This window comes from Aedes aegypti, chromosome 1 (assembly GCF_002204515.2).
Source record: "Aedes aegypti strain LVP_AGWG chromosome 1, AaegL5.0 Primary Assembly, whole genome shotgun sequence".
Classification (NCBI taxonomy): Eukaryota; Metazoa; Arthropoda; class Insecta; order Diptera; family Culicidae; genus Aedes; species Aedes aegypti.
The window spans coordinates 97,480,326-97,504,765 of NC_035107.1; the positions used below are offsets into that span (position 1 = coordinate 97,480,326).

The 24,440-nt window shown below is 37.7% G+C and overlaps 1 protein-coding gene across 1 annotated transcript in view; it reads left to right on the forward strand.

Annotated features, from left to right (window-relative positions):
• LOC5572011 (CKLF-like MARVEL transmembrane domain-containing protein 4) overlaps positions 1-24,139 on the forward strand; it is a 41,359-nt gene extending 17,220 nt beyond the window's left edge. Inside the window, exons 2-4 of the mRNA XM_021843200.1 lie at positions 10,968-11,135; positions 11,901-12,014; positions 23,261-24,139. Of these exons, the coding sequence (XP_021698892.1) occupies positions 10,968-11,135; positions 11,901-12,014; positions 23,261-23,341 (363 nt within the window). The 3' untranslated portion in view covers positions 23,342-24,139. The remainder of the gene's footprint in view (positions 1-10,967; positions 11,136-11,900; positions 12,015-23,260) is intronic.
• The last annotated feature ends 301 nt before the right edge of the window (positions 24,140-24,440 follow it).

A 24,440-nucleotide genomic window follows, 5' to 3' on the forward strand; every position in this document is an offset into this window, starting at 1 on the left:
AATCCAACATCCAAATTCAGATACGAATGTCTTCCCCCAACAGTTGAAAAAAAAAAAACAAAGCGTGCGCGGAGCATTAATTCGGCTCGTAAAAAGCTTAAAAAAATAATCCAAGCAGTCGCACCAAAAAGAGAAATTGAAATGAAACGACCTCCGAAGTAAGCTAGGGAAAATCATGAAGCCTGAAGAAATTATGCTTTCCTTCCCTTACAACAACAGCCAAACCTTGAGGCTGGAACGGTAATCTCGTAACGCAGTAGGCCATGTTGCCTCGCCGCATATGTTGTTATGCTACTTCCGCACGAGATTTTAAAAACAAAACATTTCCGCTCGATCCGCGTGATGCAAAACATCTCGCGGTGGCATAATCATCATCATAGTCGTGATCATTGATGGGGGGTTTAGGTATTGGGAGCAAGCAACCCCTTTCGCCATGACCATCACGCATGAAATTCAAAATTCATCCGATTATGCGGAGCGAAGCAGAGCGCAAACGAGAGCTCTCATTGAGCGGAAATTTGGCGTTCATTATTTGTTTATTATCGTTTATGCTGCTTTTTATTGCGCACTTCACCGCAGATTGGAATATCATACAAGATGTAAGAGCATGCGTATGAGTATAGATGAGCGTACAATTCGTACTTGGTACTCCGCGATCGCCAAGAACAGGGTTCTGAATTTTCGTATCAATGATGCGAAATCTACGATTTTTCGCACGTAAGGAGAATGCTTTTTTCGCTTCCTCACGTGAACATCTTTTATCGCTCACACTAATGTTCCCTGGAGCTACGATGGTGGATAACCAAAAATCACTCCACTCCGGGGATAATATATTTTTCACTCCATCATATTTTCGCTCACCAACTGCTCCCGAGAATTATCACTATGTGGATAAACAAAAACTAGTGCCGGCGACGGGATTCGAACCTAGAACATTGCTAAAAACAACCGCGATGCGTGCACGCTAACCATGCTTCAATTTGAATATTTACACAGGTTTTCAGAAAATTTTCGTTCTAGCATAAATGTCTGTTATCTGTGCTTTAAACTTTCCCTCTTCTTGTTTTAGTCATATTAACACCTCAGCGTACATGCTTATGTGTTTTGTACAAGAACTGGTGGGAAAACCTTCCTCTTCGTACACAGCATCAGCGTGGCGCGTGAGATTCGCGCGACAAAATGAGGGTTAACAAATTTTGCATTGAATAATGCTTCCAACGGCAACATTTAAGCTTTATAAGGATTTGACATCGTTCATTCTTTATGGTCAGAATAAACATCCAAACAACCTTTAGATTTACATGTCACGTATTTTATGCTTCAATCATGTAAAACTCTTTGTTGTTTATTTTTTAGCGTTAAATCCTAAAAAAATAGCTTCTTTATTTAAAATTGTTAAAAAAAACCCTAAATATTGAACGCAAAACGTCTTCTCTCAAAGAATATTGCAAGCAAAACCGATCGGTTTACACGATTTTACTATTAAACTCACATAAAATTGTCTTTTTTTAATATAGGGTCCTAAAATGTTTGATAAAACCTTGTATTTATTGAATGACATGATAGAGCGTGTTCTTGCTACTACTACGCTCAAATAACTGCTATATCGTACTTAAACTTTATTTTTAATGCAATCATTGCGTTTGAGGCTTTTGGGGCATATAATCCAAATTTGAACATTGACACTCTTGATCATGTTTAACGTTCACTTAATCGACACAAACGCCACAGGGGTTCAACTGTTCAACAAAATACACCCAAAATTTGAGTTTAAGCCAAGGTGTCACAAAATCGAAAAAACCCGGAAAAAATGTTTTTTTTTTTAATTAAACTAAAGAAAAACGTTCAAAAATTGAGTAGATATGTGTTTCTGGCCTAAACTTAAGCGTTTGGTACTAAAATTGAGACAGGGCTTCACAACCCACTAGGCGAATATGGGATGCAAGACCATGAAATGTTTCAGTTCCACTCAAGATTGCAAGCATTTCTAAATGAAATAAGGCAGTTCACATTATTGGTCGGTGATTATTCATTTGTAGCTCATTTCATATGACAATCGTAAACATTTTCAATTTTTGAATTGTGCGTAACGCTCAACTCCACTCCTATCTTCCTGTTGAGCATGATGATCGACGTCTTTTATATTCAAAAACATACAATAAAAATATTTTTGAAGGAGAAGGGAAAAGCACTAATTTTCGACCTACAAGAATTTTGTGCCAATTTTCGAATTTTCATACAAGGTAGGCCAAAATCGTATGGATGGGTCGAAAACGAGTGCTGGTTGAAAATTGGTTCTCTTCCAATAATTAATGTTTTCGTCTTATTTTGGAAAAAGAATTCAACAAATATGTTTGAAAAAAAAAGGTATACTACGTGTTGTTGAGGTAAACCCTGCAGCTAAATTTGGTCACTACATTCAATGATTCTCTTGATGTACACTATTCGAAAATTTCATGTAACTTTAAGTCTTTATAGTTGCACATAGTAGAAGCGAGAAATTTGACTCCAATTTACATCAATTCTTAAAATTACATGAGATCAACAACCCAAAAAAAAAACACATGACATGACGTAAAGTATACGAGGACTTACTTTTACGATATGATGAAAAAGTATATCTCTATAGCGTGCTTCGTGAAGCCCAAGCAGGACGGTTTTGTTTTGCGTCGTCCGATAGATTTTGCTCACGATTTCGCGCGTTTTCGTCGCCGGAGAATTTTTTTCCCTGTTTTGGAGCGTCTTGCTGGATAGGTATTTGAGAAGGCCCAAGCAAGACGGTTTGTTTTCGGGACGCCAAGAAGTTTTGCTGTCAGTGTCACACTCTTAAAAATAATGAAAATTACTCTGGACGTAATTCTGGTAATGACTGAATGACACATGATGTAAGTGATGGAATGACACAAAAACGTGTCCATGAAGATGTATTGAACAATAAATGTAATTTTACATGTTAAAGGACTCGAAAACGATAGATTTGTGATCGACATTTCCCGAATCAGACACTAACGTATTTTAAATTTGAAACAATTTTACGTCATTCGGCTCGCTTCTTTTATGTGCATCCCAAAAGACGTAAATCACATTATTTTTTGGTACTGTGCAGTTTTGTGTTCAGTCGAGAATGGATTACCAACTGGTGAGTTCGTTTCATGCTTATGATAACACATTTTTTCTTGAAAGCGTAATATTATGTAATATTAAAACAAACTTTGTATGGTTCGTCACTATGAGTGTCGGCATTATGCTTTTTTCTTATACAATTTCAATATACATATATTTTTCTCTTTTTGACATTATTAAAAAATATCTTTTGAATTGTTCGACATTGTGAATGTTGACGTATTTTTTAAAACTTCTACCATATCGAGACAAAATGCACAGTAATACTCATATGTCATTTTCAAACAAACTATGTATGGTTCGTCACTACAAGTGTCGGCATTATTCCTGTTTCATATAATTTAAAATATATTCATGTAATTTTCAGTTTTCGTCATTAATAAAAACGTCTTTTGAATTGTTCGACATTATAGATGTTGACGTATTTTTTAAAGCTTCTACCAAAAACTTCTCGAGACAAAAATACAAAACTAGCTTTAAATATAAGTCGTATATTTCCCCCTTGTCCATTGACTCCCAGATCTTTTCCTCCCTCACTAATAAACACCCTTCCCGTGCTGATTGTGGAGATGCAGAGGTATTCTCGGTCTCTAGAAGCAACAATCATTACACCCTAACATTCCTTCCCCATCCCAACTGACTGTAAGGACTTGACCGGCGCCGTTATTGATCAATAATATTAGATCTGCTATAATTGCACTTCGAGAGTAAGCGGAAACTCCCATCCCTTATTCATTTGGATCGTAGTGCAATTCTTACCAGTTCCGATCAATCACGGAGTAGCAACCATTGACATGTACAGTCAGTCTATGCTATGCTATGATGAAAAAGTAAATCTCTATAGATTTCACTTCATGCCATGTGTTTTCTATTGCAGTTATGTACTTTTCGAGGCGAATAAGCGAAGCATCACTACCGCACCGCTTATAATCATGTATCATACTCCATCGTCACTAATTGCAGAAATCGTTTTATTTTCCAATTCCCAGCACATCAAAATTGATCACCAATTGATCGATTGCGAACGAGATAACTCGCGACGTCTTGTACCGGCCATGTTTTAAAACAGTTTGGTTTGCATGCTATCATCATACAAGTTGATTATCAAGTAAATTTACGTGTAAATTAACTGAAAAATAAACCTCATGTAAATTTTTACGGCTTCAAACACCTAGATTTAAAGCGTTGTCGTTTACATTCAATTATTGTTTCGTTTTAGTTTTTTTCTGAACTAAAATTAATAATGAATTATAAATAATATCGTAACTTAATGGCAAAAGTACTGTTTTATTGTTGGAAGATCCTTGACAAAGTCCAAACGTTTTTTTTTTTGGATTTTGGAATTGGTAAAGTACTGTGTAACTTATACATACTTTTGTCAAGATGTTCAATCATGATCCTTCACGACATTATTCTCGCAGGACTTCTGTCACTCCTGAGCATGATCATGACTGACCGCCAGCAGTTGCTACTCTCTTATCACAAGAACAGTTGTTATGTCTCAGGTCAATCATCAGACAATCATCAGACGCTACTTAGAATCAGTAGCATAATTAAAGTGTAACCACTGGTGCTCTTTTTATTAAAAGAAAACAATACCGGCGTGAATTCACAAACTTTTTTTGGAATTTGAATAGTCCTACTGGGAAGCATTCTTGAACAGCTTGAGAAAATTCTTCAGCTCGTAGGTATGATTGTGAATGAAAAAAATGGAGTAAAACCGTGATTTTCATAGGGAAAGGCTGCGTGTACTTGAGCACTAATACTCGCGAAATTTTGCGAAGACTCCTTCCTCTTCCTGGAACATATCTAACTAATGCTTGAAAAAGTCTATGACTGCATTAGTATAGCAATCCCTGCAGTAATTCTAAGCATAATTTATGAACCTTAGCATTGATGTTAGTACAATTAGTTGTAGCTACTTCGTGATTGACCAGAATTCCTCTGCTTTTGTCGATCACGGAGTTGCACAGAGATCCAATGGATAGCTTGGAATTAGCTAACCATTCAATGTGCACATATCGAGAGCTTAATATTTAAAAATCCATAATGGCGCCGGCTACGTCCTAACGGTCATTAGGGAATGGAAGAAATGTTAGTTTGACAACAATTGTTACTAGAGACCGAGAATACCTATGCATATCCACAGCGGTCATGGAAAGCAATCTTTTCAGAGTTTTCAACATCAAATTCTCGACGCTCTTGGATGATCTTATGATTTCTTATGATTTTGAAAGGCTTAGAGCATTGAAACCGTCTTAGTTTTTAGGGAGTTCTATTTGGTTTGTACACACGTTTGAATTTCAACTCAAGAAATATTCTTTTTGAATTATGAGAAGAATTACACCGAAAGTAAAGCCATGCTGGAAGTGTCTAGGTTCGATTCCCGGTCGGTCCAGGATATTTTCGTAATGGAAATTGTCTTGACTTCTCTGGGCATAGAGTATCATCGTACCTGCCACACGATATACGAATGCGAAAATGGCAATTTTGGCAAAGAAAGCTCATAAGAACACTAAGCTGTGAAGCATGCTCTGTCACAGTTATTATGTAATGCCATGATGAAGAAGAAGAAGATAAAACCGATTAAAGTAATCCAATGTCATTTATTTATTTATTGTCGTCAATCATGTTTGTAGACCGTTACAGAGAGTTTCTTATGCGCTAGTTACACTTCTACATTCAATTACCTAATTTTTCTTCTTAAGATAATGTGCGGAAGTATTGTTTTAGCTTCGCTTTGGACCAAGTTAAGTCGATTGAATTGTAATGTTTATTATAAGTAGTCATCATTTGGTTCATTGGCCCAAATTTTGCATAATTAGTACGGTGATAGTTGATTGCAAATAGTTCTCGATGGCGTAAACGTCTGGATGGTACATAAAAGTTTAATTTAGATAATAATTCTGGTGAATCAACTTTATGGGATACAATATCGTTTATAAATGAAATCATTGCATATTCACGACGCTCTCTTAGTGATTGAATATTAATCAACATACATCTAGCTTTGTAAGAAGGTAATGGGAATTCTGTCCAACCTAATTTGCGAAGAGCATATAATAAAAATTGTTTTTGCACCGACTCTATCCTTTCATCATGTACTGTTGAAAAAGGTGACCAAATTATGCTGCAATATTCAAGTATTGATCTAACATAGGCAATGAACAATGTTTTTATTGTGTATGGATCATTGAAGTTATAAGCGAAGCGTTTAATGAAGCCTAACATATTATTAGCTTTATTTATCATAGTGTTATAGTGATCAATGAAAGTAAGTTTTGAGTCTAAAATTATGCCTAAGTCTCTGATTCTATTACATTTTTCAACATTTTGATTGCCTAAAGTTATTGTTACATTGGGAATGTCTCTTTTCCTGTTAAAAGATATCAGGTTACATTTTTTTACATTCAGTTGTAGTAGGCTTTTCTGACACCACGTGTGGAAGATTTGTACTTCGTGTTTAAAAGTATGTATGTCCTGTGCAGTTTTTATTTCCAAATAAAGTTTCATATCGTCAGCATAGATTAATACTTTTATTTTGTCAAGAATAAACGACAAATCGTTCACAAACAGTATAAACAAAAGCGGACCTAAATGAGAGCCTTGTGGAACCCCTGAAGTGGCATGTATTGGAGTTGACTTTTTTCCTTTGAATTTCACTATTAGCTCGCGAGTTGTTAAATATGATTCAATCCATTTCAGCAGTTTAAATATAAGCATGGGTATGTCAACACGGTCAAATGCTTTACTAAAATCTGTGTATAAAGCTTCTACATGATTTCCATTTTCCATAGCACTCAATGAATAATTTACAAATTCGAGCAAATTAGTGGCTGTCGATCGCATTTTAAAAAAGCCGTGCTGCGCTGTAGTTATTCTGTTTTTGATTTGGATGAATAATTTTTCATTTATGATGGCCTCAAAGAGCTTCGGGATGCACGAAATAAGGGCAATGCCACGATAGTTAATAATATCAGATTTCTTGCCAGATTTGAAAATGGGAATAAGGTATGAGCTTTTCCACATCTTTGGAAAGACTCCAGACTCCAGTGACATATTAAAGAGCCAAAATAAGGGAGTAGTTAATTCAATTGCTAAAGTCTTCATGAAGATTGGTGGAACTCCATCCGGTCCATTTCCTTTGGTTGCATCCAAGTTTTTCAAACCATTCAATATTTCATGCACATTTATATGACTGATACCAACATCGTTAGGAAATTCAGGATGGAAATCGAAATATTCATAATCACGATCAGCTTCAGAGTATGTTGTGTATACTTCTTGAAAAAAAAATTGAAAATAAGTTGCATATATCTTGTGAGGTATGGCCAACCTTTTTCATTACAATACATTGTAGAAGGAAAGTTATTGGATTTTAGTTTAGATTTAACATAGTTGAAGAAATTCTTTGGACAGTTTTTGATTTCTTGCTCAGTTTTGGAGTTGTAGCTTTCATATGCCAATCGCATTGCTGAGTTGAGCTGTACGCTCATATTCAAATATAATTGTAAATTCTCTTGACTTTTATGCTTTTTGTAAATTTTATGTAATTTCTGTTTACGATTCTTCAAATTTATTATTTCTTTATTGAACCAAACAGGATGTTTTGAAAAACCATTACACCTTCTTTTAATGATTGGTACTTCTTCTAATATTATTTGGAACAAACAGTTGTAGAAAACTTCTGTTGAATTATTTACATCATCTTTGCTTCTCAAAATCGATTGCCAGTTAATGTTATTCAATTTATTTCTAATGTTGTCATAGTTAGCTGAATTAAAGTCGAATACTTCCTCAAATTCATTGTCATTATAGAAATCTAATAAACTGAGAAAATTCTATTGCCGTATGAAACACTTCATTTTTCCAAAGTGGAGTCAATGCCTCATTAACACAAAAGTCATCAGAGACGTTTGTCAGCAAGAGATCAAGATAACAGTTTTGTTGATTTTTTACATGATTGATTTGATTAAGACCTAAGTTTGCAATTTTGTCAAATATAAACTGTAGCAATTCACTTTCTCCAATGACTGGGAGTAATATATAATCATTGTCCATATCTGGTATAAAATCAAATGTTGCGTAGATTAAAATCACCGTAAATATGAATCTTAACTTCAGGGGATAATCTAGACATAACATTTTCCGCTACACTAAAAAATTTATCGTATGTTTCTTTGCACGCATTGTTAGGAGGAAAGTATACGGAGACAAAAATATGTGTCTCGCCAGACAATTGCACTTTCGCCCACACGTGCTCAAATTCTTTAAATTTAGTGGTAACGATAATTTCAGAGTTCAATTTTGCTAAAACTGCGATTAAAACTCCGCCACCCGACTTTTTTTTCAGACCATTGATAATTACGATCAGCTCTATAAACATTGTAATTATTTCCAAAAATTTCTTCACTCCGTATACTCTCATCCCAACTCGTTTCAGTTCCCCGAATAACAGAGTATGCGCAACTTGATACTTTACGATAAATTTCAGTCAATTTGGCTGCGCTTCTCATCCTGTTAAAATTTTGACAATAAGTTATAATTTCATTTGAAGTACCTGATGAGTTAACTGAAGAACTCGATGAGTTAAGAAGAACCATCCAATTGCAATACACTCTAGTGACCAACATCATAAAAATGTTAATTGGAAATCGACGAGTTGACATATTGTGATTGGGTAACACAGCGCAACAAAAATTACATTTTTGCGTGTCTCAAGGATCAAATTATGTGTCTCTTGTAGGTTTGGGGTTGCTGAATCTGATGCCGTTCTCAGATATTTCCCAGCACGTCACAATTTTTAGCTACAGGTCGCCAAAGTTGTATAAAACATTGGTTTTATTGATGTTTACATAAAATTTGAAGAATATTTTATCAAACTTTTTTGTGATCTTACCCACCAGGCATGCAAAAAAGGACTCAAACTTTTGTTTTAAATATATTTTGGTTAAAGTTTTACGATTAAATTTAGATTAAACCGATCTCAACATGTTTGCAGTCTCCATACAAAGTTCTTCGTTTCTCTTATATGGCAAAATACAAAACTTTTCTAAACCATCAAAAAATAACTTTTCCGTATCAAAAATATCATAAACTTTGATGATAAGTATTGTTATACACATATAGTTTGAATTCTGTGGCAAATTAAGCAAATGAATTGCCTTACAAGCTGGCAAACTTGCATGCAAGTTGGCTAAAATAGTCAATTTTTGCATTTTCAACAACCAATATCTCAAAATCTGGATGTGCTATGATATTTTTGTAAACGGCAATGGGTTCAGCAACCCTTAATTAAGTAAATAGAGGTATTTTGATGCTGGAGACAAAAACGTGTTCCCCAGTGTAATCGGATGTCCGTTTGTGCAACCTACTCACTTACTCGTTGCGTTGTTGAATGAATGGTCTCAGGGCAGATTACCAATATGTATGCAAACAATCATCGTAGCAGTTATTTACCGACCAGATAATGCTCAAGTAGGGCTACAAAGTTGCCTCCTCCGCGGTAAAAGAGCGCCGAATAAGCAGCTCCTCAAGATCATCGATGATGCTTTCGATATCTATCTCACGGAGCGCTAAAGGGCATTTTTTCTTAACCGTTATGCATTGGAGTGGGAGCTAGTTATGTTGGGCCCTGTTGTGCCCAATCGTGTCCACTGGAGATTGGTGTCACATTGCTTGGAGTGCCTTCGAATGTATCTCGTCTTCCGTGGGAAGCAAACAATGCGTTTGCTAATACCTAACATGGGCGTAGACAGGATTCACGAATTTCATACACGATCATTATTCACAGCTTCTGCACTAGCCTGGGAAATGGTTATATGAAAAATGTAAAAACATTATTCGTCCAAATTCATTTGACCGAATAATTCAATTTTAACTATTTGGTATAGTGCTCTTCTGTACATCTTTAATTCATACCATAATCTTGGAGCCTTCCTTAGCCAAGTGGTTTGAGTCCGCGGCTATAAAGCGAAGCCATGCTGAAGGTATCTGGGTTTGATTTCCGGTCGGTCCAGGATCTTTTCATAATGGAAAATTCCTTGACTTCCCTGGGCATAATGCATAATCGTACCTGTCACATGATATACGAATGCGAAAATTGCAACTTTGGCAAAGAAAGCTCTCAGTTAATAACTGTGGCAGTGCTCATAAGAAGACTAAGATGAGATGCAGGCTCTGTCCCAGGGAGGACGTAATACCAAGAAGAAGAAGAAGTAATCTTAGAATTTAAGTATATCTTTCAGCTCACCGAAACTCCAACAGAGATTCATGTTAAAGTATTTCCTCTAACTTCTAAATAAACTTTCATAGAATTTTTGGGCAATTAAATTCCATAAAAGTTCATCCAGAAACATCTTAGGTAGGTTCTACCAGAATTACTTCAGTTTTTTTCAAGAGCTTTCACAAAGATTTGCACAGGTAGTTTTTAAAAGAATTTTTTTAGAATATTTCTTCTTCTCTGTAGAAATTTCCTGGGGAATCCCTACTAAGGGCAATGCTTAGGGATGCTCTTAGTGAAATTTCTGTTTGAATTTTTGAAAAATTCATGGGTTGATTGAGCAGTTCTGTAAGAATTCTAGGAAAAAACTTAGAAGAATTCCTGAGGAAATCTCCAAAACTCTGGGATGAATTTCTGGATGAAAAAAAAAAAACATAGCTTAAGGTATTGATAATGACAAGTTGGGTAAATTCGAGGTTCTGCTCAAACCCCCTTCTTGCTACTCCCATGGCACTTAATGTTTGTCCGCGTGGACATACTTTCCTTAAGTATTTATCTTGGGTATCTGTTTGATGTTTTAGACGCGGAATCTAATCGATCAACAATTTCTCCTCTCCCACAGGTGTTCGGTATCATTTGTATGGCCTGTGCGTCACCTGCCCTAATCGGAGGCACACACTGGTTTCTGTTCGTCGTGGTCACATCATTCATTGCCACCGTCCTGTGGAGTTTCGTGTACCTGCTCGGCATTCGGGAAGTACTGAATCTGCCAATCAACTGGATTCTGACGGTAGGTAGCTCCAATAATGCCTGGGACAATGTTTTGTATATGGAAGTCGATCCCACCCACGAGAAATAAATCCGATACCTTTATGATCGCCTCTCGGTACAAATCTAGCGTAACATTTGAAAGAAGGTCGACCTGCAAAACGAAGAAGAATATTCAGTAATATATTGAATAATCCTATTTCAAATCCAATTATTTTTTCTAGTTTTATACATGTGTTTAACACTCAGACGTAGCCAATGACATTTTAAATTTTGGTCCTTACAGTTTTGGCCTCTGATTAGACATAGTCACAATATAATAACAAAATATTGCAAACAAAATGTACAAAATGCCAATTTAGTTTTGGCAAATTTTCAGTTAGGTCCTTTTCTCATTGTCTCATTATCAGATATACTTTTTATAAATTTGTATAAAATCATCTCTGAGAACGCGTTCTCAATTTGTGTGAAAGTAGGTAGTCTTACTTTATGTAGATATCGATACGAATAATGAAAAACCACGTTGGTTTACGTTTTGCACTTAGTCCCTCCTCAAATGATGCGCCAGAACTCGTAAAAACCCTCGAAACCATGCTCCGACGTAGCAAGCAGGTAGAGTGTGTAATCGAATCCGTCTCGTCGTCGACTCCCAGTTAGCCAATGAAGCGTGATTCCTTTTGTGGTGTGTGATTTGAAACGATTATTTCGATTCGAAGGCGGGATCGATTTTACGACACAAGACAAGAGTTTTCGGAATCAATCTGACTGCGTTTGCTTTGCATTTTAGGAATTGATAAATACGGGCATTGCGACGTTCCTGTACCTGATTGCGTTTATTGTGCAGTTGGCATCGTGGTCGAACTTGTACGGTTACTATAGGAGTGCGAATATTGCTGCGGGGGTAAGTAATATAAATGTATTATTTAATGTAAAATGTAAAAATCTTTCTAGAAACACTCATCTTTTAAAGATGCAACAGCTTAGAAACATTTATCAATATGGTGCCAGAACTTCAGAGTCACAAATCTCACAAAGAAAGCATCAACATTTTTATTTCTGCTTCACGCAATAGTAGAAAGCCATAAATAGAATTATTTAAGCATATGCTAGAATTCATCGATCTACTCTTCTCTGAATAAAGGTGACAAAATACTAAGTCGTTAGCAATTTTTCACTTCAGAATTCTTGGTAATCTTGCGTCTTGGGGGGAATAAGTTGCATCTTATCACCTTCATTCACAGAAGAGAGATACGATATTTGGAGTGAAAATCGATGACAGTTTTTTTTTTCTGGCAGGCCTGCTTTTGAAAATATGTTAAAAATGTTAAGTTCGGTATTCAAATTTTATTATGCTTACTTACTTACTTATTTGGCTTTACATCAATTATCTTGATAAAGCCTCGCCAACAATATTTCGCCAATTCCCTCGCTGACCCACGCTCTCCAGGTCCTGGTGTACCTGATCAATCCACCTAGCTCGCTGCGCCCCACGCCTTCTTGTTCCGACCGGATTCGTGGCGAACACCATCTTTACAGGGTTGTTGTCCGGCATTCTTGCAACATGCCCTGCCCAGCGTATCCTTCCAGCTTTAGCTACCTTCACGATACTGGGTTCGCCGTAGAGTTGAGCGAGCTCGTGGTTCATCCTTCGCCGCCACACGCCGTTCTCCTGCACGCCGCCGAAGATCGTCCTTAGCACTCGGCGTTCGAAAACCCCAAGAGCTTGCAAGTCCTCCTCGAGCATAGTCCACGCCTCATGCCCATAGAGGACTACCGGTCTTATGAGCGTTTTGTACATCGTGCATTTGGTGCGGGGGTGAATCTTTCTTGACCGCAGTTTCTTCTGGAGCCCATAGTAGGCACGACTTCCGCTGATGATGCGCCTTCGTATTTCCCGACTAACATTGTTGTCAGCCGTCAACAAGGATCCGAGGTAGACGAACTCGTCCACCACCTCGAAGGTATCCCCGTCTATCGTAACACTGCTTCCTAGGCGGGTCCTGTCGCGCTCAGTTCCGCCAACCAGCATGTACTTTGTTTTCGACGCATTCACCATTAGCCCGACTCTTGTTGCTTCGCGTTTCAGGCGGGTGAACAAATCTGCCACCGTTTCAAATTTTCTCCCAATAATATCCATGTCGTCCGCAAAGCAAACAAATTGTCCGGATCTCGTGAAAATCGTGCCTCGACTGTTAAGTCCGGCTCTCCGCATGACACCTTCAAGCGCAATATTGAACAACAGGCACGAAAGTCCATCGCCCTGTCGTAGTCCCCGCCGAGACTCGAACGAACTGGAGTGTTCGCCCGAGATCTTCACGCAGTTTTGCACACCGTCCATCGTTGCTCTGATCAATCTTGTGAGCTTCCCGGGAAAGCTGTTCTCGTCCATGATTTTCCATAGCTCTATGCGGTCGATACTATCGTATGCCGCCTTGAAATCGATGAACAAATGGTGCGTAGGGACCTGGTACTCACGGCATTTCTGGAGGATTTGCCGCACGGAAAAGATCTGGTCCGTTGTCGAGCGGCCGTCGATGAAACCTGCTTGATAACTTCCCACGAACTCGTTTGCTATAGGTGATAGACGACGGAAGAGAATCTGGGATAGCACTTTATAGGCGGCGTTTAGGATGGTGATTGCACGATAATTTTCACACTCCAGTTTGTCGCCCTTTTTGTAGATAGGGCATATAACGCCTTGCTTCCACTCCTCCGGTAGCTGTTCCGTTTCCCAGATTCTGACTATCAGCCGATGCAGACAAGCGGCCAACCTGTCCGGGCCCATCTTGATGAGTTCGGCTCCGATACCATCCTTGCCAGCGGCTTTGTTGTTCTTGAGCTGTTGAATGGCATCCTTAACTTCCCCCATCGTGGGAGCTGGTTGATTTCCGCTATCCGCTGTGCTGACGTAGCCATCGCCTTCGCTGTCCTGACCTTCTGTGCCTGTGTTCTCTGCGCCATTCAGGTGTTCATCGTAGTGCTGCTTCCACCGTTCGATCGCCTCGCGTCCGTCCGTCAAGATGCTCCCATCCTTATCCCGGCACATCTCAGCTCGCGGCACGAAGCCTTTGCGGGATGTGTTGAGCTTCTGATAGAACTTCCGCGTTTCTTGAGAACGATACAGCAACTCCATCTCTTGGCATTCCACCTCTTCCAGGCGGCGCTTTTTGTCCCGGAATAGGCGGGTTTGCTGTTTCCGCTTCAGTCTGTATCGTTCCACGTTTTGCCGCGTACCATGCTGCAGCATTGCAGCCCGCGCTGCATTCTTCTCCTCTAAAACCTCTTGGCACTCCTCGTCGAACCAATCGTTTCTTGAGCTCCGTTCCACATATCCGACAACGCTTTCGGCAGCGTCGTTAATGGCTGCTTTGACTGTCCTCCAGCTGCCTCAAGATGCTGCGCGTACGCATTGGCGACATCCGGTTGTTTCAGCCCCTCGAGATTGTACCGGGGCGGGCGTCGGTACCGTACATTGTTGATGACGGATAGTTTTGGGCGCAGTTTCACCATCACCAGGTAGTGGTCGGAGTCAATGTTGGCGCCACGATAGGTTCTGACGTCGGTTATGTCGGAAAAGTGCCGTCCATCGATCAAAACGTGGTCGATTTGCGATTCTGTCTGCTGAGGTGATCTCCAGGTGTACCGATACGGGAGGCTGTGCTGGAAATAGGTGCTACGAATGTCCACGTTCTTGGAGGCGGCAAAATCTATCAGTCGTAGGCCGTTCTCGTTCGTCAGCCGGTGGGCGCTGAACTTTCCAATCGTCGGTCTGAACTCCTCCTCCTGGCCAACCTGAGCATTCAAATCTCCTATGATGAACTTGACGTCGTGGCTTGGGCAGCGGTCGTACTCGCGTTCGAGCTGCGCGTAAAATGCGTCCTTGTCATCATCAGTGCTTCCGGAGTGCGGGCTATGCACGTTGATTATGCTGAAGTTAAAGAATCGGCCTTTGATTCTTAACTTGCACATTCGTTCATTGATCGGCCACCACCCGATCACGCGCCTTTGCATATCACCCTTCACTATAAAAGCTGTTCCCAGCTCGCGTGTGTTGCCGCAGCTCTGGTAGATGGTATGATTACCTCTAAACGTTCGCACCAATGCTCCTGTCCAGCACACCTCCTGCAGCGCTACGATGTCGAAACCGCGGGTCTTCAGTACATCGGAGAGTATGCGAGTACTTCCAATGAAGTTGAGAGATTTGCAGTTCCACGTACCGAGTTTCCAATCGCTAGTCCATTTTCGTCGCTGTGGTCTTTGCCGATTGTTCCGGTCCGTATTCTCTCGTTGACGTTCCTGTGCTGATGTGTTTTTACGGCTGGCTCGCAGGGCCTGACACCAACCCCCTAGATTTCCGGAGGACCATTCCCCCTAAATGTTCGGAGGGCCATAGTGCGCAGTTTAGCTTAGAGTCCTTCTCTGGCACTCGGACGATGATCAGCCGCCCCTGACATGGGGAACAGACGCTGTTGTGAGCCGCTCCTAACGTGGAGTACAGACGCTCAAGGTTTGCAGAAGCAAACCCCCCCTTCCCTGTCAGCATACGACCAAAGTTCCCACCGGGGGTTGGTTACCCGATCTTCCCCAAGGTTACTCGTACCCCGGCCAGTACCACGAGGAGGTAGGGATAGGAGTTGCTGGGCAAGAGGCTAAGGACCGCACAAAGGGGTCTATTTTATTCCTGCAGGTACGCGAGGTACCAATGGTACGCCATGCCCAGCCATTTACCGCGCCTTTATTATGCTAAGAATCGTAATAAAAATACATAAAATGTTTCGGAAGAACATTCAAGAGATGAACAAATCTGACGCTTAATGTTGGTTGTTCGAACATAATTCATCTTAATGACATCTAGATGAACGGGCAAAGGCAGAATAATGAAATATAGTTTGACTGGTTGAGAACAGTTTGCAGGATTCAAAGACGTGACCCTTATGAGATTTTCACTCGAACCAACTGGGTCAGTGATCAACACATAAACAAACCAACGTCAAGCAAATTGTAGCTCTGTCGAACCTGAATCTTTAGAACATAGGTTGTTCTGCTTTATATTACTGGTCTAATGATCATTGGCATCAAAATAGTTGATAATTTTAAAACTCACAATTTCTTATCGTCGTAGGCAGTTCTTTAAAGATTTGCTGGTTTGATATTTTTCTGCTTGCAGCTGCTTCTTTTAGTTGAAGGCTGTTTTTCATAGATAAATATATCAATTCAAATTAATAGAGCTACTGAAACTTTGATTAGATTTTTCTGGTAAGTACGAACGAACGAACAAATACTACAGGTTCTAATATGTTGATCCAACCTTTACAATGCTTCCGATCTACTTAATCAATTAAGACTTAATTACTCTTAATTACTTTACTCAATTAGGATTTTTTTTTCCAAATAGGCGATGTTTTTTGTTCAATTAGTGATTATTAGCATTTTTAATATTCATTACTAACATGTTATCTGTATTTAACGTTTTCGACTAGATGACCCATTAAGGAACGATTTGGAAAAATTGACGTTCGGGAAAATTGTTTATATCCAAGACATAAAAAAGATTTCTATCTGGAAAACTAATATTGTTTGTCAGGGGGAGAAGAAAGACTCAAGGTTTAATTATGTAGTGCAAGATATAATAGACTCTAAGGATCAATGGTTTCACTGTAGCTAGTCACTAAGTGTAATGAAATTACGTTTAACATAGTGGACATATAGCACAAATACGGTTGGTAAAATAAGACATCTTTGTGTAATAATGCGAAACAATGTGATAGAACAGCCTATTATTAAAAGAAGGGAAAGATTGTCAGCTAAGTGTCACTGAATATTGGAACAGTATGAATATAAAGAACTACCTACCCAAGTAACTTTGGTAGTTGAGCAACAGCTTGTTCAGCTAAAATGTAGTTGATTCAGCCTCTTTTCAGCTAAACCAACTGTTGTTCAGCTACCATTGTTACCTGAGTATTATTCTAAGAAGGCAAAACTAAACCGAATGTTCATTCATTCATATGTTCATAAGCCAAATATCTATACTCTAAAGATACCGCTTCAAATGAAACTGCCTATCATGAGCTCGCTTTTTTCATCAGGGTATCACAAAAATGAATCTAAGTTATTTTGAGCCAAATGCTCGTGGCACAATATTTTGAGCATCTGTAACTTGACACACATGGATTTGTTTAACAAATTACTCAATTTTTGTCTAATCTTACATCAGCTAACACGTTAAATACTTTTTGGCAGCAAGAACATGGATAGCTTTCAGTATGTCATTTACATTACGATTTTTCGGGGAAATGGTACATTCGGGAAAAATTATTTTCCCGGGGAAATAATTCATTCGGGAAAACGTCATTCGAGATAATTGCATTCGGGGAAATGTCAGACAACCGTCTCATGTTCATTTCAAAACATGACTAGGGGCATGAATCAGCCATCTTTGGAGTAGAAGATGTTTTACCTCAATATCAATATTTGTTGTTTTAAATAGCTATTAATATCTAAATAAATCAAAATAAATAATAAATATAAAGTACACGCTTAGAATAGCAGGGCGCTCCTCAGAGTCTTTCTCAAGCAGATATTCATCAGGCATTGCAAAATTCTATCTCAATCAATTACGAAACACGATCGAGGAAAGCGATATTTGTATCAGTCCATGATCCATGGCTTGTTTTATCATTTAATAGACACATTTTTGCATTAAACTTGAAAAATTCGAGCAGTAGTCAGTGAGAAGTTATCATGATAATTATTATGGTCCAGAATAATTTCAAGGTTCTTAGCTAGCAAAATACGTCAAACATGAAATATTTGTTTGTAAATTGCAGTAATTTATTATTTGTTTTAATTTGTTTTTTAAGCATCATTTTATACATTGCATAGTTATTCTGTTTCTGCTAAATATCACACAATATGAAAATTTCAATTTTTGACAAATTTGCATGCTCCTTTAATTTGTATCCAGGAAAATCTCGATCAAAATTTTTATATCTTGAAGGTATTAAAATAATCTGACGGCAAATTTAGATTTGGAAAGACTTTCAGTCTTTCTTCTGTACTAAGTATGACAATTTTGAAGTTGAATCTATCCTAAACAAAATGTATAGGAACATTTTCACCGACAGAGTATTTTTTAATCATCCAATCAGATGTTTACCTGACCAGTGGACTACAACAGAGTTGTAATAGGTTAGCGTGTTTTTTTATAACAAAATATGTTATAAATTTTGGCTGGTTAGTAACAAATATTATAATACAATTTCCTCTACACTAAACAAAAGTGAAACAAAATATGTTACGATTTAAACAAATAAATAACTCATTATGTCTCAAATCAAACGAAAGTATAACTCATTTTATTGTTTTCCATAACTGAATTACAACAACATATGTTATAACCAACTGCTCTCAAAGCATTTATAACAAATTGTGTTAATATTATGTTTGAAATTGAAACAGCTTTTGTTATTATAACTGAATTTGTTTTATTTATGTTGTAATTTCCTCCATCAACTCAAAGTGCTTATAACAAAAATGAAACAAAGTTTATTATTTGTAACAAATCTTGATATAAATGTGCACTAAATTTGTTGTAATCCACTGGGTGGGTGTGCTCAAATTTGGAACGTTCCACAGTGCGTTGAATGTATGGAGGTGCGGGACAAAAATCAAAACTGGAAGATCATTAACCATTTAAGCACCTCGGTATGGAAAGGGAAATTGATTTCTGGTCAAAAGAGCTACAATTTGCATAAATGACATGTAATATACGCATAATCGCGAAACTATCTGAAGCGCCAATTTCATTATTTTCCAAGAAAAACCATGCAATTTGTACTTTTCTTTTTCATAATGATGTAACAAGTTATTTGTTATGTCTCTTCTCAATCATAGCTGAAAAAGTGACTTACGTATACGCCTCCATGTAAAAACATTGTTTCATTTTTTATATATAATTTGAATAATATCTTGAAAACCACATTTAAGATATATCATTTTAAGCATAAACTTGCTCTGGTGTAATGTCTGGTTGAGCCGAGACCACATAGCGTTGCAATATTTTCAGATTTTTTCATCACAAACAACTCATTTTCATACTTGTGCTGGTTAAGGAGTATACCTAAAAATAGTCAAAAATCTCGAAGAGTTGCAGCTGTATCTTTCGTAGCTCTTAGAGGTTACCCTAAGAACATGTCTGCATGATTTGGTGTGGAAATCGGTGGAACTTTTTTTGAATCGATAATCAAAGTTACATGTTATTATTTCATAAGTTTGATATCATAGCCAACTCAACGTGGCGATTTCTCATATTTTGAGTAAAAATTGGTATTCTTATCAAACCAAATATACTTGACCAATCTTCAGCCATGTGTTTTTTTAGATTTTGATTGATTTCAACACTCTTCCTGCTAGTTGAAAGGATTGTTGAAAACATGCGACAAAATAGTTTTTTTCTGCTACTCCGACAATTGTCACTTTCGACATTGTTGTGGTAGTTTTAGTGTTTTGTATAGCTTATAAATACTTGTTTCAATAACGGATGCTATCTATAAACACTTGTGGATACTTATTATCGCCGGATAAAATAATTTGAAATTCGATTTTTGTCTATGGAGCAACGCACTGTGCGTTCTCCGATAATATCCGTGGTTCATGGAAATTCGATAATAATTGAGAGCGTGACACCGTGATTCAACATTCGGTTGTACACCGTGGTCAATATATTCTCATACACTTTTCCTTTTCTTTGGTATAACTTTGCTCAGTGTAAAATAATTTTATTTTTTAGCTTTTCACTTTACTCTGATAGTATAAGATTAACGTAGAATAGATTTTTTGATGATGTTCGAGCGACGGATTTTTCAAATCTAGGTTTCATTAAAATTTGATTCTAGATGTCGAACTGAAAACTACTGATAAAATAGATGGATAAGCTATAAAGAACTCTACAATATTTTGGAACGATGTTATTTAAATTTTGAATCTGTTTATCATTCACGGGACAAAATGAGCATTTTGTATAAACCGGCGGAACGTCGACGGGGTACGTCGTGAAACCGGTACTGTCCCGTTAAATACGGGACATATGGTCAGCCTATTCTTATATTATCAACAAAACGTACTAACAAAAATATTAAAAAAAATTAAAATTGATCGAAAAGTTGTTATAAAAAACTTTCCCATCATTAAACATTTTTTCTAACACCTGTTTAATATCAAAACTCTATGACAAAAACTTAAAATTATATTTAAAAATGGGTTTCTCGTGTAATTTAGGTTTTATTTTTAAATTTTTCATAACAGAAAAATAAAATATTATCCCATGTTTGGTTTTTTATTATAGTCCACTACCTCTAAAATCAACAGTTTTGAAGTTGGATCTCTTCAGAAAAAATAATAATAATAATAAAAAAAATTGCCGAAACAAGTAGGCCTTTCTAAGAAGTTATTCTCGATATTCAAATTGTTCGATTTATCGATGGAAAACACTTATACTACCATATTGAAAACATGTGTAAAATTTAATCCAATTCGTAGATGGTCGAGTTCTTCAACTGGACGATATTGCATGGAATTCGAAAAGCATGACTCAGTTTAGGTTTATTAAGGCAAATTTCATAAGAGATTCCTATGTATTTTTTACGGAAAGATCCTCGACCAGGATTTGAGCCCACGACACGGCTCTTCGACCCCATCTATTAGGAATGTTCTGTCAATCGAGGGCTTGATTGTACAGTTGTTTGTGAAAACTTCCATTTGGAATAAGATTCTCTTCCTCTGCCGCGGGTTGCGTGCAAGTGTTTCTGCTTGCGGGTTCCCACAACCGTTTGTGGCCCTTCATACAGGCGACTGACTGAACTCAAACAACAATACAATCACAGACAAACAGACGTAACATTTAGAACAAGTCAGGAGGGCATGTACGCCCAATTCTAAAATAAGTGTGCTTGGCAGACAGGCCAACAGATGGCGGTAGTGTGTACAAGAACAAAAACGATGCGAGCGCTGCGAGTGGCAATCGAATCGAACGTTAAAAAGGTGGTCGATGGACAATGATGAGAGTCTGACGTCTGTTTATCTGTGATACAATCTCGATCAAATCACTTTTCAGATTGTTCCGGTGCTATAGGCAGATGCCTTGCTACAATAGATTGTAGTACCACAGACAAACACAGACGTAACACTTAGAACAAATTAATATCAAAATCTTAGTCGTGAGAACATGTACGCCCAATGCTAAAATCACTGTGTTTGACCGATGGGCCAACAGGCGGTGGTAGTGTGTGAACTTCAAACACAAAAAGAAAAAACGATACTAGCGCTGCGGGTGGTAGATTGGCCACCTTCTATATATTTGAATCGACCGTTTAAAAAGAGGTCGTTGGACATCGGTGATAGCAGTGTTGACTAGACTCATTTCCCCGAAATTCGAATTGTGAAGCCATGAGCTGTTATAACTGTGCGTTGTATTCCTGAGATGGAAGGGGAGGTGGTTGGGCTTGAGTGTTGCACATGGGATCCGACAGTTTCGATGTCGGTAGGCCGCAATTCAAGTTTCGGTGAAATGATTCGCACTCACTCACTCACTCATTTCATTTCACCGAAACTTGAATTGTGGCTCTCTGGGATCAAAATTGATCGATTTTATGTGCAGTACTCAAGCTTAACCATCTGTTTTTCTATCTTAGGAGGATGGTTGTAGTATTTCGTGGCTTCGTAGTTCGGAAAATGTTATTTTCGGGGAAATGAACCCGAGCAACACTGGGTGATAGTGTGACGTCTGTTTGTCTGTGTTAGTACCCCATCATCATCATCATCATCATCATCCGGACGTATGCTTTTAATTGTTGAGAACCCCCAGTAGTTTTCACAAAACTAACAGATCTATCAGTGGGCTTCGAGTAAACAATGAAGGAATTGATCTATTCCAAGTATTTTTGGAAGAACGCGATGAAACAGCATCTTAATAATAATTAAAAGAAATCTAAACAAAATTCGAAGAGTCCTGGAGAATTCTAGATTGAAATTAATTTAGTTTGTCTAGAAACAAGATTTGAAAAATATTTAGAAAAATCCTGTAAAAATTTTTTTCAAGTAAAGTAATTTCTTGGGGAATTCGTGGGAGAGTGCTTAAAAGAAATTCTATGCAAATCGCTTCAAAAATTACTGTTTTTGGGGTGACAATGGGCGTTAAATCTGGAATATCTCAGCTAAATATTGGAAATATTGATATGCAATTTTGATAAAGTAGTGCTAGTATTGTTTATTTGGCCTAATGTCATCACCTCAAAAGGGGGGAGGATGGGGTAATTTTATACGCTTCTTATTCAATGGAAAATACATGAATTTTAAATGTTTGTACGGAATTTGCAAATTTGAATTTTTCTAATCAACTGTTGTTAATGTTAACACAGCGTAACAAAAATGATAGGATCGAATGATGTGTCTCTAGTAGATGTGGGGTCGCTGAATCTGATGCCGTTTTCAGAAATGTTCCAGCACGTCACAATTTTTAGCTACAGGTCGCCAAAGCTGTATAAAACACTGATTTCATTGACATTTACATAAAATTTAAGGTATCATTTATCACACTTTTTTGTGAGCTTATTCTCCAAGCATGCAATATAGGACTTTAACTTTTTTCAACATGCTTGCAACCCCCATACAAAATTCCTCGTTTCTCTTATATCGTGAAATACAACAATTCTCTAAGCTACCAACAAATAACTTTTGAGCATCGAATATACTATGAACTTTGTTGATAAGTGTTGTTATACCCATGCATTCTGTGGCAAAATAGGCAAATAAATTGCCATGCAATCTGGCAAACTTGCATGCAAGTTGGCTGAAATAGTCAAATTATGTATTTTGATCAGTCAATATCTCAAAAACTATGCCAACGTGCTATGATATTTTAGAAAACGGTAATGGAATCATGCTGAATTGGTCCTTGAGACAAAAACGTGTTCCACATAGCTTTGGACGATTTTGAATCGATGTTCCGTGAATCTATGTTTGCATTCCGATTAATCGATTTTTTTTTTCAAGTCTTTCCATGTTGTTTAAATAGGTATAACGAATATTTGATCAAACTTTTTGAGAATCAAAGCACTTTTCTACAAGCATTCCAATTTCTTTACTTTCCAGGTATTCGGTCTGTTCAACTTCCTGGCGTACACGGCAGGAACCTACTTCCTCTACGTGGAACACAAATCCAGCGGCGTGTAACCAGCAAAACGATTGCGGCGCCACCAAATTTCCAAGGACGTGACTACCTAGAAGGTTACATCGAACACAGCTACAAAATCACAAAACGCCATCGTGTCATCCGGGTAGACGGTGGACATCGCGCAAATTGTGCTAACAACATCTACTTAGCGTTTAGATGACAAACGGCCCTTCCGAATGTTGGGCTAGATCGCAATACGGGCTTCCAAGTACACTGCTGCTACTAACGGCTTTATGCCTGGGTGGTTGATTAAAAGCGAATGCAAAATACAAAGTCATTTTTAACATAAAAAGTACACACACAAACTAAATCACAAAAGAAAACTGAGTAACAAACAAATTCGTGCATTTCACAGTGTAGGCTCTGAACGTTAGACATGTATTCTTATATTTTCTTTAGCGCAATCTTCTCTGTAATCGTCTCAGCAGTCGAACACAGTTCCACACCAAAAATTTACGTTCACAGCCTTCCTAAAGCGTTCTTAAAGCCATTTGCAGACTAGGTTATTGAAAATTAGTTGAAAGTCGAAATGTTTTCTTGCGTTAAAAATTATAAATTATTGATTTGAAAGAGTTATAAAACTAGCGTTATGTAGGAGGCTTCATTTTACAATATCTAACCTTCATGTCGTGACAACACTGGAAAAGATAGAAGGAGTCTACAGTAAGTTAACCTTAAACCATCTTTAGCAGCGTATCTGGTCGAGAGGAGATAAATCGAACATTAACTATTGATTACGATACATATTTTATAATTTCGATGAATAAATGATTATTTATGTTATGGATGAATGTTCATTAGGATGTTGAAAAAATGCTTCAATGTGCCGAAAATCCTTCGAATTTACAGGAAATTGCGAAATTGAAGCCATCTAGGAGGGTGCTTGTTATCAGTTGGTATTACATGAATTAAACGCTAAGGTAATCGATAAATCCTTATCCGACGGCAATTACTCATAACAAACTTTGTGCTTACTGTTTTCGGGTTTGAAAAGTTATGTTGTTGTGTGGAAAAGCTGACAATGGGTACGGTTTAATGATTTATTTTGCAGGGACGCAAAATTGAAATCCTTTCTAACTTTGGAAAATTTTCAGTGCT